Consider the following 21,396-nt stretch of genomic DNA (forward strand, 5'->3'; position numbering starts at 1 on the left):
GAGATAGTCAAGTAAGAAACGATTTCCAGAGAAGAGAGCCCACCTCACAAATTGGGCCTCTTTTACAACCCTAGAGAAAACAACTAATCTGTCAATTAAATTGCACAAGCATAAAAGAGACATTGGGCTTTTCTTTCTGATATAGTATTAAAAGAAAACTTTGACTAAGACTGGGATGGAGCCCAATAACTTTTCGGCCCATTCCAATGGGCAAAGCACATGCTTCCCCGCCTGGGCTAATCTGTACTTTTCGTTGTACAATCATGACTTAAAAGGAAAATGAAAGGAAAAGAAAAAGGAGACGTCGAGGTGGGAACAAATAAGATGCTGTGGAGTGCATCAAGTTGGAAAAGAGTACAAGTTTTTATATACAATTTCCTTATGTCAATAAATGTTTACACTTTATAGTGACCACCCTTCCACTAGTCGTCACTCTTAAGGTGTGGTCTTATGTATAACGTGAAAATTGTTTTCAGGGTTTTTTTCTTTTTTTTAAATCCATCAAGTCTTTGTTCTTACTATATATTCTTAATTTTTCTATACTAACTAATTATATTAGCAATAACTGTAATACGTCCAAAAAGATCACATCTTGTAACAATTAATTAAGAACACTTGAGACTTCGACTTAGAGTTTTAACAATACTATTATAAAATATTTTCTTTTAAATATAATTTCCCTGGTCCTTTCTCGAGTATATGCAAGAACTTTGTTCCCAAGGAGCATATACGACTTCTAGTCATAATAATACGTATGCATGGTGATGGGGCAAATATAATATGCATAAAGAAGGATGGGGATTGGATTTAGCCTTTGTCCACATACCCCTCAAGACTTTTCAACTATTCGTCCCATAAAGGCAACAAAAGTCGGTTTCGTCTACTCCCTTTCAATATTTAATTATATATATATATATATATAGATGTAGATGTAGATATAGACGTTACTTATATATGCATATATATATATATATATATATATATATCTCGAAATCCGATCTTATTATTATCTCACCAGCTCTCTTTTGCTTCTTTGTTTAGCCGCGTTCTCACTCCTTTTCCTTTTCTGATATTTTATGCCGACTTAATCTGATCCAGAATTAGATAATTGAACACGAGGAATTTTTTTTAATATTATTTAAATCATCCACTGAATTTTGTTTTTCTTTATATTATATGATGTATGATGCATAACGTGCAGCCATGACCCTATTAAAAATAAAAGAAGCATTGAAGAAGGTTAAGTAAAAGATTTATGTATCTGCTAAGAAACTACATAGCATGCATGTATTTGCCAAGAAACACTTTGCTTTTCCCTTTTACCTTCCAACTTCGTTGGCATTTGGCTAATGCATTGAGATGGATCATGAGCCACGTGTAATTTTTTAACTACTTACACAAGACCAAGTTTCCAGTTTTCCTTTTTCTTTTTTAATATTTTTTTTATCAATTTTGAAGTCAAAAGTAGATTACATAAGGCGAATCTAAGATATCCCACCCAACAAGTCAGGAAGAATAGATGGCAATTAAAAGAGATTATTTTTTAAATGAAATAATCTTCAGGTTTAGCGAAGTATAAGTGGTTAAACACTTTGATTATTCTTATCATTTGAATAAAATAAGGAGACAATATCATGGATTTTTCAAATTTCATCATTGATTGTAATTAATTTTTGTAAAAAATTAATATTGAATAAAGAAATGAGAAAATAAGATTTATTTTAATAAAAATCTAAATGAATTTTTGTATAAAAAAAAATTAAAAATAAGAGTCAAGTACCTTACTTCTACGTAATTTCGTTTCCAAAATTTATGCCATACAACTACTTAATGAATCAATTAAGCAGTGCATGCGTATAACAAGGAGGGAGGACTTCATCTACATTAATTACCAAGGAAGCTAATTAACTTATTGATTTGAAGTGAAATTAAATTGAAATGTGAGAATATATTAAATTAGATTTTACTTAAATTAGCAGGGAACTTACATGTTTCGGCATTTAAAGCGACCGACCCCAGCTTTTAAGTCGTAGCCTGAAGTTCACCCCGTTTGCTACCCTACGCACCTAGCCGACGTGGGTTCTACCTCTCTTATCCCAACTCTTCAGTGTCATGTTATGTTGCATCATCAAAAGTCAACACTCAGGTTTCTTTTGGTATTTTGTTAAAAATGAAATTACACGTTTAGTATAATATGAAACAATAATGATGAGTAATGTAATTATTAAAAGGATTCAATTGTAGTATTTGATTTGAAAATATTTTATTGAAAATGAATTTTAAATATACAAAATTATCTTATACATGAAAATATAAAATTGAATACTTATATTCGTTTTAATATAAATTTATAAATGTATTTTTCTTTTATAAAAATTGATTAAAGTAAAAAAATATAAAATTATTAATTTTTTAAAATGATAAATACAATTATAAGAGAAAAAGAAATAAAAACACCAAATAAATTCAAGGAGTGTTGAAAGCCTTTGGCAAAGCAGCAATAACTCAATAAGCTATGGCTCTGCAAAGTAAAAAGATTAGATCCAACTTCTAATCATGCCACAAAATGCTCTGAGCTAGAAAGAGAAGAACAAAGTAAAAAAATTTATGATCACTGGTATGAAGATCATTTTCGAAAGAAGAAGAGAGAGGGTCCGATTACGGTGAGAATAATTTGGGAGAAAAAAATTATAATTTTATTTTCACGGAAAGAAAAATAAATTTCCCTCTATGAGAGAAGAGAATGATATTCGATTTGCTCTCTACAATCACTTTATAATGAGAAGATTTTTTAATATCTTTTTTACAAACCAAACACTGTAAGCATATTATAGTCAATTAAAATGTAGAGAATCTTTCTTACTTACACTATACCAAACGGCAAACACTTCCTCAACACTAGTCAATCCCATTCAATTATATATATATATATATATATATATATATATATATATATTTATATCTATATTTATAATCTACAATCTATTTATATTTATAAAAAATATAAAAGTATGGATTACAAAAAAAAAAATTTATTGGTAAAAGTGGACATACTTTTTATTATATTTCTAAATTGTTATTTTAATAATAATAGTAATATTTTTTAATTTATAAATAAGGATTCCTAATTATATCAAGTAATTTTCATATTAAACATTTTATGTTATAAATATTAATAAGTTTTATCCAATTTATAAATAAGAATTTTATTTAAATTAAATGACTTTTAACGTAATTCTTAATTCTAATAGTCTTAAATGATTTATAAATTAATATTACAAAATTTCAATTATTTAAACTTTAAAGTTACATTTTAGAAATATTTATTTTTATATATAATTATTATTTAAAAATAAATTAAAAAAACAAGCATTCATGTGTATTGCACATGACAAGAAATACATTTTTTCAGCCAAACCTGTTCCGTACATTATCAAATTTGTAACTTGAAATAAGAGATTTACTGATGATCTGTGCTTTAAAATCATTTTATAAGGAAAGTACGTAGAAAAGAGAATTCCTACTAACATGAATTATTGGAAATGGCTGCCTGTACCTACTAACAATTTGCCATAGAATAATTAAATTATAATACATTAATTGAATTAAATATATAAATATTTAAAAGGACATCTAGTATATATTCTTTATCACAATCTTTTAAGGCTAATAGTGTCACCCTAATGAAGGCTATATAATAATTATTACCAGCCAATGAGAATTCTGGTAGCATTCTAAACAGCAAATATTTAATTATGAGGACCACAAGTAGGCTCTCTGTGTGCTATTATCGAAATTGATTTACCTCTCCAAACTTTCTCAATAATTATTGCAAATGACTCCTTGGGAGCATGTTTTTCATCAAGTAAATTTTTCCCTTGATGCTATGCTAAGGGTGTGGGAACAAAGCTAGAACAATATGTCATTTTAATTAATACGTACGATGCCTAGCAAACTACATAGGATGGAGTTTACTTATATTCGAAATATATATTAACCCAAAATTAATAATTAGTAAAGCTTACTTTTGGGGCTAACCTAACCTACTTTGGTACATTATTAAATTAAAATTTAATAATTAAGTGTGCGTATTTATTACTTATTTCATATTAATAAGAAATGAAATGAATTTTAAATTTATAAGTAAAGGTTTCTTTTATTAAATATATATGCCTTTAGCTTTTCAGAAAAAAAAGATAGGTGCATCTTTGGTCTAGAAATGTGGGTTCAAAATATATTATTGAATTTGAATCTTCGCTTCTTCTAAATCAAAATAAAAAAATTAAAATAAAACTAACCAAAAAAGAAAAAAGTGCATAGTATATATTTTGACTTTTTATATATTATTTAAATTAGATTTTATTTGGTTAATGTTAAAACACTTAAGAAATTGATTTCAAAGTGTATATCAATGTCATTATTCTTAAAAGTTTATTCGTCTTCACTTATAATATTTAATAGAATTACTGACGTATAAACTTAAAAAATATAATAAAATTCAATGATTGACAGTATTTTGCATTGACGAAATCAATCGATTGAGTACTCTTCGAAGTATAACAAGATTTTCAAATTTCTATAAAATTTTTCTACAGCAAAATGATATAAAAGAAAACTTGAAGAATGTTTAAGAAATGAAGAAAATATGTTGTTATTTTTTGTTGTACATTTTGTTGGTAAAGAATGGTACTTTTTATAAATTTAAATGCCTATTATTCTCAATAGACACGGTTTGTGTTTTTGTCAAATAATCACACCTATCTATTTCAAATAAATATACTTTTAATTTTTCCCAACAAATGTGACTTTTTTTATTTTATTTTTTTAATAAATATAATTTTTTAATAAAATTTTTCAAGAAACATTTTATTTGAAAAAGTTTCAACTTAGTTAACACTTTTGTAACATAATTTATTTATAATTTATCAAAAATAGCATTAATATTTGTTTTATATGTAAAAGCACTTAATATTTTTTTGGTCTGGAATAATTAAAATAATCATTAAATGGCGTACAAGTACAAAGTTTCCCCTATAAACGACTTTACGAGTAAGACGAGTCAACGAACGACATTGGTGAGTAATTGTTGTGAATGAGACCCATCGAATCGTGTCATACGCAAATGGGCTAAGGGACTTTCAAATCTTGAGGCTTTGAATATAAGATAAAGACAAGAGCTAGGTGCCAGGCCGTTGGCTTTTGACTTTTAATTTAATTTGCTTACTTCTCCGAAATCCATCTCATTTTCTATTCACTTGCTTCCTTAGGCAGCCTAGCCCCATGGATGAACTTTATTCATATTTAAGTTTGAATAATATTACCATTGCAAAGCGTGGCATCATCGAGCTGAATCACAGATTTTTAAATAACCAAAAAAAAATTAAAAGATAAAACCAAAATTTACTTTTATTATTTTTTGCATTTGGTAAAATTAGCCGTTAAAGGATTGATACTTATCTTATTAAGTATATTTAAAACAATAATTAATTAATTAATATATGGATATATGATAATTTTTTAACTATATTTATAAAGTAGTAAAACTTTATCATTAATATATTAATATTTTTTAAAAAAATTATTAAATTCTAATCTAACGAGAAAAATATATCCTTTATATATCATTTATCGATATATTAAAACCCTTATTAACCATAGGTTAGAGTATAAACTTTCTTAAAAATATGCGGTGTTCTAACTTATCCATTGCCGCTGAAGTAGTTGCTGAATGATTGAAAACATGGATGACCATTAAATGAAGCAATGACCATTAAATTTAAATCCTGATTAAATTTTTTTTAAAGTGAAAAGCATTTTAAAAGCCATAGAATCGCGTTTTAAATTCTTGTAATTGACAAACCCCTTGGCCTTTGTAAGCTTAATACAAAAAGGTGAAGAAATAAAGGAAAAAGAGGTAAGGGAAGGAGATAAGATAATAAAAAAAAGAAGAAAGAAATTAACGATAAAAATGATTGTTTTAATTGAAAAGTAATAGTACTAAGTTACTTTAGAAAAAAAAAAAAGGAAAAGTCAGTGGACTTTTCCATGTGTATTTATCACGTGGAATACCACTTAAAAAATTCTTGGGGCACGGACTATCCAGTGCCTTCGCAACACTTTTCCATTTTACCTACGTTATGAGTGATCATGGGAAACAAAAAGCCATGAAGAGCATTTCATAGATTTGGAAATCCAAATCTTTGTTTGTTCAATTTCCACATCATGCCACATTTGACTCACATATCAAGAATATATGTATTTTCTATTCCCAAAAATACATATTTAAATTTTTTATTTCTTTCAAAAATAAAATTCATACTATGTTAATTCTTTACGAGATTTCAAGAAATGGTGAAATTTATTATTGATTATCTCATATATTATAAGTTTTATTCATCTTATATCTAAATTAATTGATTAAATATATTTTTCCATTAAAAAAAAATCTTGTTATAACTTCAATATTGAAAAATAAACTTTCCTTTAAAAAAAGAAGAGGTAGGTACCAAACAAAAATCATGTAATCTCTATTTGTGCTTCTTACCCTATGTATTTAACTTCATTCTTTAATTGAAAATAAAGTTAGCATAATACTAACAAAATATTTTCATTTTTTTTACTGGTTGGATTGATCGAGAAGTATTAATTCCTCGTTCCCATATCTTTAATCCATTTTTTGAGCACTTTACAAAATTTTGAACATATAATAGACTATATAATGTTCTTAATACTTGTTATTTTTGAACATTATTTAAGATCCGATTGGTTGGCTTATTTGTAGAGGGGTTGAGGCTATGTATCAAGTAATAATAAATATACTAGCAATATAGAATATGAATATCTATCTATCCTTAGATGTAGGACATTAATATTATAGATAAATCATAAATAATTGTATATGTTGCTTTGAATTTGCCAGGGAAAAAAAATAATTGTACCAGCTATCTGTGGCAGGGTATCTCGTGTTATGGACCAGTTGGCCAAAGAATAAATAACTTGGAGAAGAGTAGAGACAGATCCCCAGAATTGAATCCATGGGTGGACGGTGGACTTTTATCAGCTCATGACTCGAGATCTACGAGAAGAAAATTTGCCTTAGAAAACCCAATGGGAAAACTGCAATCCTAGACAAAGAAAGAAGGAAAAACAAATTCAATGGTCAGTACCCAATACATAGAATTATATTTACTAGTCAAACCTTGAGAGAATAATTCCAAAACTGCACATAACAAATCAATTTGTATATGCAATGGTATTGGTTAAAGTGAAGCCAAAAACTTAGGTGCTTTGTCCGTTAACAATGCCTTATCAAGAAAATAAAATACTAGTTGTTTTGCTAACTTACATATATGACTTGTTGCTAAATCCTAATCATTAATTTTAATATAGTTATACTATAAGAGGTAGTACTATTCCTTTTTCTTCTGTATGAAATTATCTTTGTCAGTCACAGAAGAAAAGAACGTAAGAATCAAACCATCTTTCAATATGTAAATTGATTTTTTAAGGGAGGATTCAATGCGCCTAATGCTTAGCCAAGTTTTCAGGTGCAAATTGATTCCAATTTGTAACACGTTTTGTTACAGTTATTTTTATTTTTTCACTTGGAAAATGGATAATGTTTCCTAATAAAAAAGTCTTCAACGATTAAGGAAGCATCAGCTTAAACTCCGGAGGAGAGCTTTGAATCTTTTTGATAACTGCATTTTTCTGAAGTTGAGGGGATGGCTAAGTTGCTTCAGGCCAAGGCAACTTTTGAGTATCTTTAGATTTTCATATAATGTTGTTTTAGTTTATGCAATAGGATTAGATTAACCCTTAATTTACTTCATTTGTACAATCATATTTAGCAAGCTAAGCCAGCCTTTTAGCCGACATAAGCTCAATTGTATCTTCTCACGACTTTTAGATTATGAGTTAGCCAATTTGATAATGTGTTTGATTTCATTCTTTTAACCAAACCCTCTGATTCCTTGTACGAACAAAAGTCAACCTGTAATACAGTGATGAAACAATGGAAAAACAATAAGGAGAAGAATATAGGGATAAATAAAGTTCCACGTAATGCTGTTGTCTCAACTTGACTTTTCACTTTGAACGGAAAACGCAGTGGAAATGTCAGCAACCTCTGTGTCATTTCTGGCCCAAAGACTTTGATGACAGCTTTGAATTCTCATTTTTATTTACTTCATTTTTCATATCGTGCCAAAGGAAGCACTTTCTCCTCCTATAAATATATACCTTTGATAGGTTCAGCTTTCAGTTCTCATCCATCCCCAGCTATGCTAAACATGGCTCACTCTTTCGTTGGCTTCTTTTTGTTCTTTGCTCTCTTGGTTGGCCATGGAGTTGTGGAACTTGAGGCTTCACACCATGTTTACAAGAACCTTCAAACTGACCAATCTACTGCATCTGCAAATCAGCCTTACAGAACTGGCTATCATTTTCAGCCTCCCAAGAATTGGATAAATGGTATGTATTCCTTCACCTAATTATAATCTCTCAGGTGCCTTTTGAACTTTCCATTTTTTTCTTTTCTTTGCTTTCATATGTTATCTGTATTAACTTTATTATCTCCTGCTAAAGTTCATTTTTGTATCTCTAATTATGTGTCTTCTGGTTTCCTCGTTTTCTCGTCATTTGATGTGCTCTGACTTTGGAATGGACAAATGGCTACCTCTGGATGAACAGATCCTAATGGTAAGTTCCTTTTCCTGTTTCTTGTTTTTTGCTCCATGATTTTTTGTCCTCAAGCACATCCTTTGTTCTGAGAATTATTCTTAGATTAAAAAATAAAAAGGAAACCAGAAAAGCTGAATTCTAATCCTAGATTTCTATGATATTGTTGAATAACAAAAATGCCTAAACTTACTGCTAATTTACAGGACCTATGGTTTACAAGGGACTTTACCACCTGTTCTACCAATACAATCCAAAAGGTGCTGTCTGGGGCAACATTGTCTGGGCTCACTCTACATCAAAAGATCTTGTGAATTGGACCCCCCATGATCCTGCCATCTATCCATCCCATCCATCTGACGTCAATGGTTGCTGGTCTGGTTCAGCCACAATCCTCCCTGGTGGCAAGCCAGCTATTCTGTATACTGGAATTGACCCCCAAGACAAGCAAGTCCAGAATCTGGCCGTGCCCAGGAATTTATCCGACCCTTACCTCAGGGACTGGATTAAGTCACCAAAAAATCCTTTAATGCAACCCACTGGTCAGAATCAGATTAATGCAAGTTCATTCAGAGATCCAACCACAGCCTGGTTAGGCCCTGACAAGAAATGGAGGGTGATCATTGGAAGCAAAATTCATCGCCAGGGCCTTGCTATCCTTTACAAAAGCGAAGATTTTGTCCACTGGATTCAAGCCCAAAGCCCTCTGCATTCTGCTAAGGACACTGGAATGTGGGAATGCCCTGACTTTTTCCCTGTTTCAGTTCGTGGCCAAAATGGTGTTGATACTTCTGTTAATGGTCCTTTTGTCAAGCATGTGCTTAAGGTCAGCTTAGATGATACCAAGCATGAATATTATACTCTTGGCTCATATGATATTGTCAAGGACATCTATACACCTGACAAGGGATCTGTGGAGAGTGATTCAGGCTTGAGATATGATTATGGCAAATTTTATGCTTCCAAGACTTTCTTTGACACTGACAAGCACCGGAGAATCTTATGGGGTTGGATTAATGAATCATCAAGTGTCCATGATGATGTTAAGAAAGGATGGGCAGGAGTTCAGGTACATTTCCATCTAATTATTGATTGTTTATTAAGTAACTTAAGTCGAAAGTTCCAACCAAAATATAAGATGCCGAACAAAGGGCCTAGTCCAACCTTAACTAGTCAAAAACTTGATTTGATTACTATTTAATTCACACTTGAAAATAGCAAGTTTGGTTTGATGGTTTAATCAAGACACGAAGGTTTGTTTCTTGACAGCTGCAAAGTCTGTTCAAATCACCATTATGATCTCATTTTGCAGGCAATTCCTAGGAAACTTTGGCTGTCCAAAACTGGAAAACAATTGGTACAATGGCCAATAGTAGAAATACAGAAGCTACGTTCAAACCACATGCGCTTGCCTAGCAAATTGGTCAAGGGAGGATCAGTAATTGAACTTTCCGGTGTCACTGCTGCACAGGTAAGTTGGTTGTTTATTCTTCTTTATCTTAATCAATTGATGAGCAATTCATCCATTGCTGGCAAAGCCAGGCAATGGGTTTTTGCAATGTGCCCCGCCCATGTTGAATTTTAGAGTCCACATGTAAATCATATGGCAATTTGACATGCTTCTCCCACATATTTGATTATTCTTTTTAATTCCCCTTGTGCAGGCAGATGTTGAAATCTCATTTAAGGTAACTGACTTTGAGAAAGCTGAAGTGTTGAAACCAAGCTGGACCAACCCACAGCTCCTATGCAGCCAAAAGGGTGCGTCAGTTGAAGGTGGTCTTGGTCCATTCGGGTTGCTGGTTTTGGCTTCAGAGGGCCTAAAGGAGAACACGGCGGTGTTCTTCAGAATATTCAAAGGCCAGAACAAATATGTGGTGCTAATGTGCAGCGACCAAAGCAGGTCTTCCCCTAAACACGCTTAAAATTCTTCAAACCTTTTCAATTTTCTCCCAAAAGGACAAAATTCTTGAGCTCTTTGTGTTCTTTTATCGACAGGTCCTCCCTAAACGAAGATAACGACAAGACCACATATGGGGCTTTCCTGGATGTGGACCCTAAGCATCAATACTTGTCATTGAGGAGCTTGGTGAGTTGATTTAGATAATATATGGAATAAAAAGTATAGTTTACTTTTTTAAGGTTCAGAGTCAACCAAGTACCCCTGCTCAGTAACTTTACAAGAAGCAAGCATGATAGGGAAATCCAGCTTTCCAGCTTCCAAAACGTTAATTGAACATTTTGCAACGCCTTATCCAATTACCCAAACTCTTTCGTCCAACCGATGGGATTTCATTTTATTTCTTATATATACGAGATTTGATCAGATTAGGAGTTTAAACTTTTCAAGAAAAAGCAAGTTGGTAACTTGGTTCCATTTCTTCACCATAAACAGCTTTGCTTCTTTTTGACAATTACGTACGTCTTCTATCTGTGTTGATAGTGAAAGAGCCATCGCGTGTAGGGTAGCAGGCCCACTATCATCAAGTGGAAAAATTCAGACATCATTGAGAAAAAGATTTCTTTTACCATCCCAAAGTTTCAGGATTTGGAAATAATTTGAGATCAGATGATTCTTTCATTTTGGATAAGTTTTTGTCTCTTACACACTCCAAATCATCCTTCTTTTGCAGATAGATCATTCCATAGTGGAGAGCTTTGGTGGAGGTGGCAAAGCTTGCATCACAGCTAGAGTTTATCCCACCTTGGCAATTAACAACGCTGCCCACTTGTACGTTTTCAATAATGGGAGTGAGGCCGTGAAGATTGCAGAGTTGAATGCTTGGAGCATGAAGAAAGCCAAACTCAATTTGAAAGATTAGGTCAAAAGATACGGAGGATGAAGATCTGAGAATAGCAAACGACATTTTAATCATGGATTCATTGTTGCAAATAAAAAGATAGCTAGAGAGAAACCCATTTATGTTATCCCAAACAAACCATTTCTACTTTTAACTATATATATATATATATGTTATTCGCTTCATATTTTTATTATTACCCTTTTTTTTTTTGCTCAATTTTTATGATTACCATATACTATATGCTATAGATTCAATTAAGCTTTGTATTTCATCTCTTAGTATAATGAAGTAAAACTAATAATTCCACCGTAGATCAAGTTATTCAAACAAAATTCAATTGTATTGTATTGGATGTGGATGCCCTCCAATTGGTATAAGACAACATTTATCAGTGTTACACATCTTAACCCAATTATCATTTAATTCAAGCATAAAGTGGATTTAACAGGGATCTATCTACAATAATTGTGCTGAATTAATCTTCTAGAGTAGCCAGCAGCAAATGGAAATGTGCAGAAGTTCAACTTTAATGCTGCACTAAATGAAGAAGACAAGAACTAGTGGTATTTCAAATACTCAAACGAGGGAAAGGTGATGATGGCCCTTCAAGCTACGTGGCTGCTGCTATAAGCGAGGCGGCAAACAATAGTTTTCACATATGCCTCATATTTGTTGGGGAATAGTACTACTTTAAGTAATGCTGACAAGCAATGTGCTAATGACAGTGCATTGCCCTCCAAAAAATTGAGAATAAGGACTCGTCAAAAGCAAGCATGATATTTGAGCACGTAAAGAAGAAAACTGACTAAGCTTCCTTTTGTGGACTATGCGGCTATTAACAGGGCCAAGCATGCCTTGGAGGTGCAGACTGCAGAGCTAGAAACGAACCTGGCTTGAACATGCTCTTGTTGCTCCTTTCTTGCAAACTGGTTCTGATATATATATGGAATCTTAATTTGTTGGGTTTTTTTTTTTTCATTTATCAATGTGAAGCAAGCACCCATATCTATATCTTACAGTATATACTTGTTTAGCCTAGGTGTTATATTAGAAAACTGTCCTATACCTAGGAGATCTCAAGTTGGCAGATTTCTCTCCTATACCTCGGGTCATCAATGATATTACAGATGGTCTTGCCAAATCAACTAGAGCTCAGGTTTTCTGCTTTTGCATAGTTAATTTGTGTTGCAGCTGGAGAGTTGGAAGATTATTTCCTGTTTACTGGTTTACGTGTTCTACTGTGCATAGCAGCTTGCTTCTTTGCTCTTATGCTTTTGCTTTTCGTCTTTCTTCAATAAATTTACTTTTGTCTTTCAAAACATATAACTCAAACTCAGGTTAAAGAAAAATATATAGTATGAATGAACATAGCCAAAAGAAAAAAAGAAATAGACTCTTCTCTTTTCATCCCCACAAAGGGAAACATGGTCAGCTCTTTTTGTTCTTTTCTCACTTTGTTAACCATGGTGTTGTGGAGACAGAGCTTCATCTCATGTCCACGAGGGACTTAAAACTCTTGAATCTACTGTTTCTACAAATCAACCATAGACAAGTGTGCCTATCATTTCCTGCCTCTCAAAAATTGGATTTATGTTATTCATTACCCCTTCAGTTCCTCTTTTTTCTTTTTGGTTATGAATTAATTTACATCATGAATTTTGCGGTCTCTTGCTGCTCTGCTTGTTTGTATTTCTAGCTTTCTTTTCTCTCTCCCTCCTTTATGTTGTGAGCATAGATTAATGGACAAATGGTGGCACTGTTGACTCTTTTTCTTTTTTGGGATAGCCAGTTTTGAATTATTTGCCTAACAAGTTAGTGTTATTTGGCAAAATGAAAAAAAGTTGGTTTTATATGGCATACATCTAGATATCATGCGGGACCAATGATTCACCAAGGAATTTATCACTTGTTATACCAATATAGACCAGAAGGTGTGGTCCGGAGCCACAAGGCATGGGATCACTCTACATATACGGATCTCCTCAACTGAACCCCACCAATAATCATGCCATGCCATCTATCCTATCATTAGCCGTACAATATGGTCGGTCGCTGGTCTGGACCGGTTGGCCATTCTCTACACTGGCACAATCGACTCCAAAGACGGCCAAGTCCAAAAAAGCTACCGACCAATGCTTTAGAGAATGGATCAAGTCACCAAAAAATCCTCTGATGGCACCCACAACCCAGACCAAAATCAATGCAAAGTTCATTTAGAGACCCAACCACGCCTGGTTTGCCCTGACGGGTAATGGTCAGGGACTAGCACTTGTATACAAAACAAATGCAAAGATTTTGTTCATTTGGTTCAAGCTACCCACCCTTTTCAGTCTGACAAGGACACTGGAAGTGTGGGAGTGCCCAGATTTTTCCCTTCTTCTGTTCGTAGGCAAGATGGTGTTCAATTATTGGTCCTAATGTTAAACACGCGCTCAAAGTCAGGTTAGATGACACTATTGGAACATATGACCGTGCCAAGTGTATAAATGTTCCAGATAAAGGAGCTGTGGAGGGTGATTCAGGATTAAGATATAAATTATAGAATATTTTATGCTTCAAAGACTAGTTTTGACAGCAGCCAAGAATCAGCGAAATTTTTTGGGGTTGGTTTAACGAATCAACGAAGCTTCGATGATGATATCAAGAAAGGATTGTCTAAGATCCAGCAATGACCAATATCACATCTAAGATCCAGCAATGACCAATATCACATCTATATTTAGTGTCTTCGATATGAGTGCCCAATTTACAATACTTAGCAATGTTGCCATAGTTGCAACATGTTTAATTATGAAGAATGACTATTCAATCCTCGCCTCTTGATTTTGTTTATTTCTCTTCTTTTGATTTATTTAGTTTATAGATTGACCATTTTGAGAAAAATTGAAATCATTGTTATCGACCTCTCAGATAATAACTATTCCGAATTGACCGAAATGAATTAAAAAAAATTTGAACAAAAATACCCTTGCTAATTTTGTAAAATTACTACGTGATATATAATAAAACCTAACCCTAACAAACATAAATTTTCTTTCTCCTCTTTTTCCTCTCCTCTACCTCATTTACCTTTCTCTTGCTCTCTCTAAATTTCTCCACCCTCATCGTCTTCCAATATAGAAGATAGCGGCGAGGGCAATGGTCGACTGACGCCTCCAAAGCAAACTATTTTTCTAACTTGAACCTTTTTAAAATGATTTTTATTATGAACAAAAGAAAGAAGCTTTCTTATTTCCTAACTTTTGTTCCTAATCCCTGTCAACTAGGGAATTATTCTCCATTACCAAGCTAATTAAAAGATTATAAAACTTGAAAAATGGAAAAACAAATTCAAAACCTTCCAAAGGCTAATCAGAAAATGTTGAGAACATTAGAGGGACGATTTCAACAAAAGTTGCACGATACTATATTAACAGACCATTTACAATTTCAGTACTGCATAGGTTTAGAGTTTCCACTGCAAAATAACAGCAATGGCCAACCAAAGACTCCATAAAAGAAAAACATTAAAACAAAAGCAATGGGCAAACAATTAGGAAGTATATTGATCACTCAAAATTTTATGCAACCGACAAGGCATCAAAAATACTACTGTTGCTGGCACAGCGGAGGAAGCTCACCTTGCTGACCTCGACCAGCTTTTGCACTTCCATTCCTCTGCAATTTAAAGGGGACATTATCAAATCACAAAAACATCACATGCCTTGTAAAGCCCCACGTCTAGAGTGTACATATGGTACCATCTCATCATAGGCCCAATAACTGAATGCAGGAAATTTTCAACAAACGAAATGATAAATAGACGGAAATTCCAGAAACAAGCCAGTACAGAAGTTTAGGTGCAAGATTATGGGTTCAGTGAAATGTTAATTAGCTATTAACCTTTTTTTTCCCCTTGCCTTCTTCTTCCTCATCTTCCTCATCTTCTTCTTTGTCGCCATCCTCACCCTCTTCATCATCACCATCTTCATCATCGCTGTCATCATAATCATCTTCTAAGCCATGATACTCATTCCCCTGATCAGCTTCCCCCGTAAACCATGATACTGCATGAGGAATTAGTTTGTCCCGAATCGTCGAACTACACACAACACTCCAACATGTCACTTGAGCAACGAAAAAACAGATAAGATCCAAAACCTATCTCATACAAGCAAAGCGAAAGGATGACATATATCACTTATGGCACTAGTTTCTTCACATTTCAAGAAATAGCAATGAAAATTCTCACTAACAATTTTCCCTATTTTCATCTCTTATGTAACATCAATGACAATTCTTCTCAGTGCAAAATGATTTTATTCTAAAAAAAATACTAAATGAAAAACATTTTTAATGCCACAATGACCTTACCCTGGCTAGGTAATAAACAAATAAATCGGTCTTCTTATTATATCTAGTGAAGAGAGATACCAGAGACTCACCCAATGTTATAGTCATGCTCCATTCGATCTTGAAGTTCTTCAGCCTGTTGATAGATACATCAAAGAAACTCAGAAAAATAATCCATGCAATTATTGAATTTGCCTAGGCTTCTTATTTCAAAAGAAAATGCTGCACTTACAAGCTCATCATCAATATCATCATCATCATCAGGAATCTGAGGAGGGTTGAAGAAGTTGAAGAAACTTCTACAATTTTCAGTTTTTGTGACGGGCTTAACAATCTTCACTCCTTTTTTTGGCTTCTTTTTCAGGACCTTCTGTGTAAGGCATTTTCCAGGATACCATTCTATCTTCGTTCTACAAATTACCCAATGTTATAAGATATTTATAGAAGGGTAATGTAAAAGGTTCTCAGTACAGCAGCATACATTAACTTACCCAATTGCTTTCTCCAAAATGGGCTCATTTTCATCATCAACCACATGATATGTTTTTGCCAGGACAGAGTTCTTAAAATAAGGATTAGAATCAAAGAAAAATTCCAGCTTGAAACCCTTAGGATCATTGATTCTGCCCCACTTGATATCTTTAAGATACTTGAGAGCCCCTTCATCCCGCTCTGAAATCTATGCCAGAAAAGAATATATCATAACATACATTTTCAAAACCAAAGATAAAACTCCTTAGACAAAGGCTTATACAATTCACATACTTTGTCAGCCAACATTTCATTAGTTTTCATTGCAGTGAGCCAAAAGTCAGGCACTCCATTTTCTGCATTTAAGATTACATCAACCCAAGCTCAGGAATAATGCATTGATACAATTTCAGAAATATTGCCTGAGATAACCAAACTCCAATACCTTCTGCACTTTTATTCCCTTCTCCGTCCATCACAGCTTCATTCGTTTCTCCTTCAACTTTCAACACTCCATTCACAATTTCATATCTCTGCTTTATTATTATTATTATTATTGAAAAAGAAGAAAAAAGAATGAAGATAAAGAGGAAGCCTAACACAATCAGCCAAGCAATACCAGAAGAAATATGCATGTGACTAAATCAAGCCTCATGAAATAAGAAACATCATAACATACCAAGGTTGAGATATGAAATAATGAAACATTAACATCCCAAAAAAAAATCCCCACATACCTTTGTATAAAGCGGTTCATAAAATTTCTCATATTTAGCCTCCAATACAGCTCTCTCCTCAAAAAACTTCTTCTCCAGCTCATCATGTTCACTCTGCAAATTGAATGTGTGTGACGGTATCCTTCTTATAAAACCAAACAAAGTCATAGTCTAATACTCCAACTAATTTCAGGAGCAAGAGTGTCAAACTCCAATTATATTTAACATCACCATTCTTCAGCCAAATCCCATCACTGTAAGTGTTAAAGACCAAGTGAAAAATCATCTTAAATCCCACCATCAGTAATATGGTAAATAGAAAAGTCATACAAGGAAATCTGGTTTTGAGTTCAAGGAAAGTTGATACTAAAAGAACCAAAGAAAAAATAAGAGCAAAGCTTGAAAACACTATGAACATTATAGTTATACACGGTGTGCATGAGCCGTACTTCCTATCAACTGCTCAGGTATTCATAAAACCAGTATTTTAGGATATGTAAGTAAGGTCTCTCTGAGTAACTCAACATATTAACTAGGAGAAAACAAGCAATTTTGAGAACAACAGTCAGAGAAACCAAACTACAGAACGTTTATGCCTGAATGTCAAACTGTTGTGACTTATAAATCAAACAATCAAAGCTGCCACAATTGAAAAGTGATCCATGTAACTTATTCAAACATCAATCAGGATTCCAATAAATTATCCTCAAACAAGCACAGCACGCTCATTAGCATTTGTTACTTTTACAGAGCAAAAGTTTATTTGCAGGGCAATAAATTGGCAAACCACAAATTGCCAACTCCCACTCAAAAGAATGACGGTGAGTTTCTCCAAGTAAAAACCAATATAACAACTTTGAGAAGCTAGCAATCTTGATTGGGGTAAAGCATGAATAGGCATGTTGAATCACATCACTCAAATTGCCAACAAGGAGCATGTAATTAGATGTACAATACACAGGTGCATGGAGTCAAACAACAAAACAGGAAGAAAAAGAGGAAGAGACTTTGAAAAGGACACAAACCTGAGTCTCTCTGAGAACCTCAACACGCTTTCTGACATTTGGTGATAAAGTTTCTAGAATATCAGTATGTTGTCCCGCTAAACTTTGAAGCTTATTCTGCAAAAATAGTCAAGAAAAGAGGGGAAAACACACAAATCTAAATCACATCGTAATAACAACACAACTTCACAGCTCACATACCATCCTCAAAACTATGTATATGAATGGTGAGCGGTCAGTGCTCAAAACTTTAACACTGCTTCTAAATAATACAAGCTAAGCATTACTTTCATATGCTTGTTTCTATTCTAAAAAAGACTTCCATTCCATTTTGACACGAAAATAGAAAAGCAGAAGCATTATAAATAACAAGAATCACTTGCCTTAAGCGCATTAACAAGTCCGGCGCGATCTTCTGCGCTAAGAGCTAGAGACAGAACAATGAGATGATCAAGAAACTTCAGACAATCTCAAATACTGATTAATCAGACACTGATTTCAAATAAAATCACAAGCGAACTCATAAAAAAACTGCCAAATAGGTAAAAGATAATCAAAAGGATTATTCCACACGCCATTTTAACAAAAGCGAGACAGGAAGAACGTAAGGGTTTAAGGTGGGATACCGGCAGCAGCAGCCGGGATGGCCGCGCGGAGGTCAGACACGTCGACGTTATCTGCGTTGGCGTTACTCATTTTCTGGCGTAAAATGGCTGTTTGGGAAGCGAGAAAAGGAAAAGGAACGGGAAAGACAAAGGCAACCCCAGAACAGGAAAGAGAGGGAGTGAGAGTGAGTGATACGAATCGTTATTTTATTGGAGAGTAAAGTGAGGTAGTCCCAGAGACACTGACTGAGGGCGGTAGTTGAATGCCACGCGCGGTTGAGGAACGTCCTACTTAACAGGAAGTGGATATGTCAGTTGGACCCACAAAAACCACCTGAACTGACAGTTTTCTGATGACAAGATTAAACGGCTAATTTGCCGCCTTTTTTTTATAAATAAATTTAAATCTAAAAAATGAGAAGAAAATAAATTTAGGCAGAAAAAGATAGAAAGGAGGATATGGTTTCATTTTATTTTGTAGGATTGAACTGACATTACCATAAATCCATAAGAACAGATCAATTAATGAAATTATTGGAGAAATATATAGTACCATCAATGAAATGTGTGGAGATTCGTACTAACTCTATTTATCAAGATTTTTTGAAATTTGAAATTTGAAATCTGAAATGCTGCTTGTAATGCTTTCTTTGTAGTACTACTTTTCAACCACCTTGTTGTTTTATTTGTTTATTTGGAAATTTGGCTTTTACAGGGTAAAAATAATAAATAGAAATAGCATGCATTGTTTCATTAAAAATTTCGATGAATTTGTACTTAAAATTGGTTTTTGGATAATTCAGTGAATGGCTTTTATATAGTGGTGTCAAGAAGAAGAATGATGATGCAGTTTCTTTCTTTCCGGTCTCTTATAAAACTGAAATGAAGTGTTTCTATGCTTTCCACTTCCCAATTCCCATGCCATCCTAACCCAAACAGATCAAAAGTTTTAAGTTTCATAGCAGTTTGAAATTTGAATGCCCCTGACAGATTTTCCTTCCCGGAAATGAGATTAGCAAGCATTTCTACATCAGAAATATGCAAGTTGCAACAAAAGCAGAGGCATCTTCACCTCCTTTGTTAAAGCCTTTTAAGGCATATTCCTCGGATGCAGGTCATAGCATTCATCTGGTGCTCCTAAAAGAAACAAACCGAATAGCCTATGGACTATATATATCAGAAAAAATATATATACCTCATTGAAATTAGCCTTACAAAAGATTCAAGAAATAAACTACAACACTTGTTACATACTCATTGTTCTTCACCCCATGTTTGCAGACAAGACAACCACTCTTAACTTGGATGTCATGCTAGTTAAAACAGGTTAAATGGGAAAGCTGTCTACTTACTTATCATCCTCGTTGTCCTCATCTTCATCATCAAAATCTTCCTCCTCTTCTTCATCCAATTCGCTTTCTTCTTCTATTTCTGCATCATCGTCCTCCACAATAAACCCTCCGAGTGTTTCATCATCTTCATCTGCACCGTTTCCTTCCCCTGCAGAAACAGATTTCTTCTGCACAGAACTTCTATTTTTTCCACCACTATCCTCCTTTGATTTGTCACATTCCTTTGATCTCGTAGAATAAACTGCTCTCCGAACCTTTCTCTCTTTCGCGATAACCTCCTTATCATCCTCACCCTCACCAGTCCAGTCGTCATCATTGTCTCCTTTCCTTCTCTTGTTTCCCTTACCGCCCCTCCTCCTTTCTCCACCAGTTTCATCATCATCCTCGCTATCTTTTCCGGATTCCTCCAGGAACCAGTCCCAATTCTTTATATTACGGATGCTTTGATTCGGATACTGATCAAACTCATGCCCCATTACGAGAAAGCCAAATTCTGCGTTTACCACTTTATTATCCAACTAGGAAAAAGAAACTTGCCAAGTATGAAAGTTACAAAACAGTTCAAATGAAAGATGATTAAAATGAATCTTCCTGGATTTTCTTTTCTCAGTGATTGAACTCAAACTGAATCTAACGAACGTAACAAAGAAAAAGTCATTCTCACCTTTAACATGGTCAATATCTTCTATGTCAACAGTCTCTGCTCCACTCTCACTCCCTAAATCTCTCTCTTCTTCTTTCCCATTTTCTTCACTCTTCTTCAAGACAAACCAAACAGGGATTCGACTCGAAACGCAGAGCCAATCGCCATCTGCCAGCTCATCTTTGTCGGAATTTTTAAAAACCTTTATCTCTCCGTTTGTTCTGCTACGTACCCAAACCGGGTTCGTGCCTGTAACTTCGAATGAAACCCTAGGCTCCTTTTGGGTCTCGCCTTTTTTGTCGACCAGAGTTTCGAGCTCCAGTAAAACGTGATGGCGAGACACGGTCCGGTCGCTCGTGTTGAACCCTGAGCCTCTTCCGAATACGGTCTTGAAACCATACTTTAGCGCCAATTTTGAACCATTTGTTCCTTCGATTTCCATCACCTTTGCCCCTGTTCTTTTAACAAATGTTTGGTCGATTGAATTTTGAAATGAACATTTTGGATCCTTAATTTTGGCTTAGGCGCTCCGCGCCGCCATAAAGACGGCACCGTTTATTTGCTGATTTTCATCCCCACCAACGAATGACTTTCTTTAAATAATAATATTTAATTAATACTAATAGCAAAAACTCTTCAGAATCCAAGGGGAATGAGATCACGTTACATCCTTTGTAACTTGCTCAATTACATTCAATAAATCACTATAATATAATAAGATTATAATGTAATTATATTATAATTAATAAATATAATATGATTACAGTTTAAAATCAATATAGTCACATTA

General features: G+C 33.7%; 3 protein-coding genes across 5 annotated transcripts; 1 reads left to right on the top strand and 2 right to left on the bottom strand.

Annotated features, from left to right (window-relative positions):
• The first annotated feature begins 8,225 nt into the window (after window positions 1–8,225).
• On the top strand, window positions 8,226–11,676 carry LOC110423886 (beta-fructofuranosidase, insoluble isoenzyme CWINV1-like). 2 transcript variants are annotated; one of them, XM_089784810.1, is made up of 6 exons: window positions 8,226–8,472; window positions 8,886–9,748; window positions 9,992–10,150; window positions 10,344–10,582; window positions 10,678–10,768; window positions 11,313–11,676. In XM_089784810.1, exons 1-6 carry the CDS (start codon window positions 8,283–8,285, stop codon window positions 11,499–11,501), a joined length of 1,731 nt encoding a protein of 576 aa, XP_089640936.1. In that variant the 5' UTR covers window positions 8,226–8,282; the 3' UTR covers window positions 11,502–11,676. The 2 variants fall into 2 exon arrangements, with proteins under 2 accessions (XP_089640936.1, XP_089640937.1); XM_089784811.1 differs by lacking the exon at window positions 8,226–8,472 and adding an exon at window positions 8,556–8,700.
• A 3,188-nt stretch (window positions 11,677–14,864) lies between these two features.
• NAP1;4 (nucleosome assembly protein1;4) lies at window positions 14,865–18,895 on the bottom strand. 2 transcript variants are annotated; one of them, XM_021438305.2, is made up of 11 exons: window positions 18,633–18,895; window positions 18,390–18,433; window positions 18,028–18,123; window positions 17,024–17,116; window positions 16,732–16,822; window positions 16,581–16,642; window positions 16,307–16,494; window positions 16,048–16,225; window positions 15,908–15,951; window positions 15,366–15,564; window positions 14,865–15,140 (listed from the first exon to the last, which is right to left on the bottom strand). In XM_021438305.2, the coding sequence occupies exons 1-11, from the start codon at window positions 18,700–18,702 to the stop codon at window positions 15,072–15,074; spliced, it is 1,134 nt and encodes a 377-aa protein (XP_021293980.1). In that variant the 5' UTR covers window positions 18,703–18,895; the 3' UTR covers window positions 14,865–15,071. The 2 variants fall into 2 exon arrangements, with proteins under 2 accessions (XP_021293980.1, XP_021293981.1); XM_021438306.2 differs by having other exon boundaries at window positions 16,732–16,819; window positions 18,633–18,894.
• A 23-nt stretch (window positions 18,896–18,918) lies between these two features.
• Window positions 18,919–21,172, bottom strand: LOC110423895 (SMAD/FHA domain-containing protein). The gene is made up of 2 exons (XM_021438312.2): window positions 20,628–21,172; window positions 18,919–20,456 (listed from the first exon to the last, which is right to left on the bottom strand). The coding sequence occupies exons 1-2, from the start codon at window positions 21,046–21,048 to the stop codon at window positions 19,960–19,962; spliced, it is 918 nt and encodes a 305-aa protein (XP_021293987.1). The 5' UTR covers window positions 21,049–21,172; the 3' UTR covers window positions 18,919–19,959.
• Window positions 21,173–21,396: the final 224 nt, after the last annotated feature.

Source organism: Theobroma umbraticum, unplaced genomic scaffold, assembly GCF_002168275.2.
Source record: "Theobroma umbraticum cultivar Fairchild unplaced genomic scaffold, ASM216827v3 scaffold_204.0, whole genome shotgun sequence".
Classification (NCBI taxonomy): Eukaryota; Viridiplantae; Streptophyta; class Magnoliopsida; order Malvales; family Malvaceae; genus Theobroma; species Theobroma umbraticum.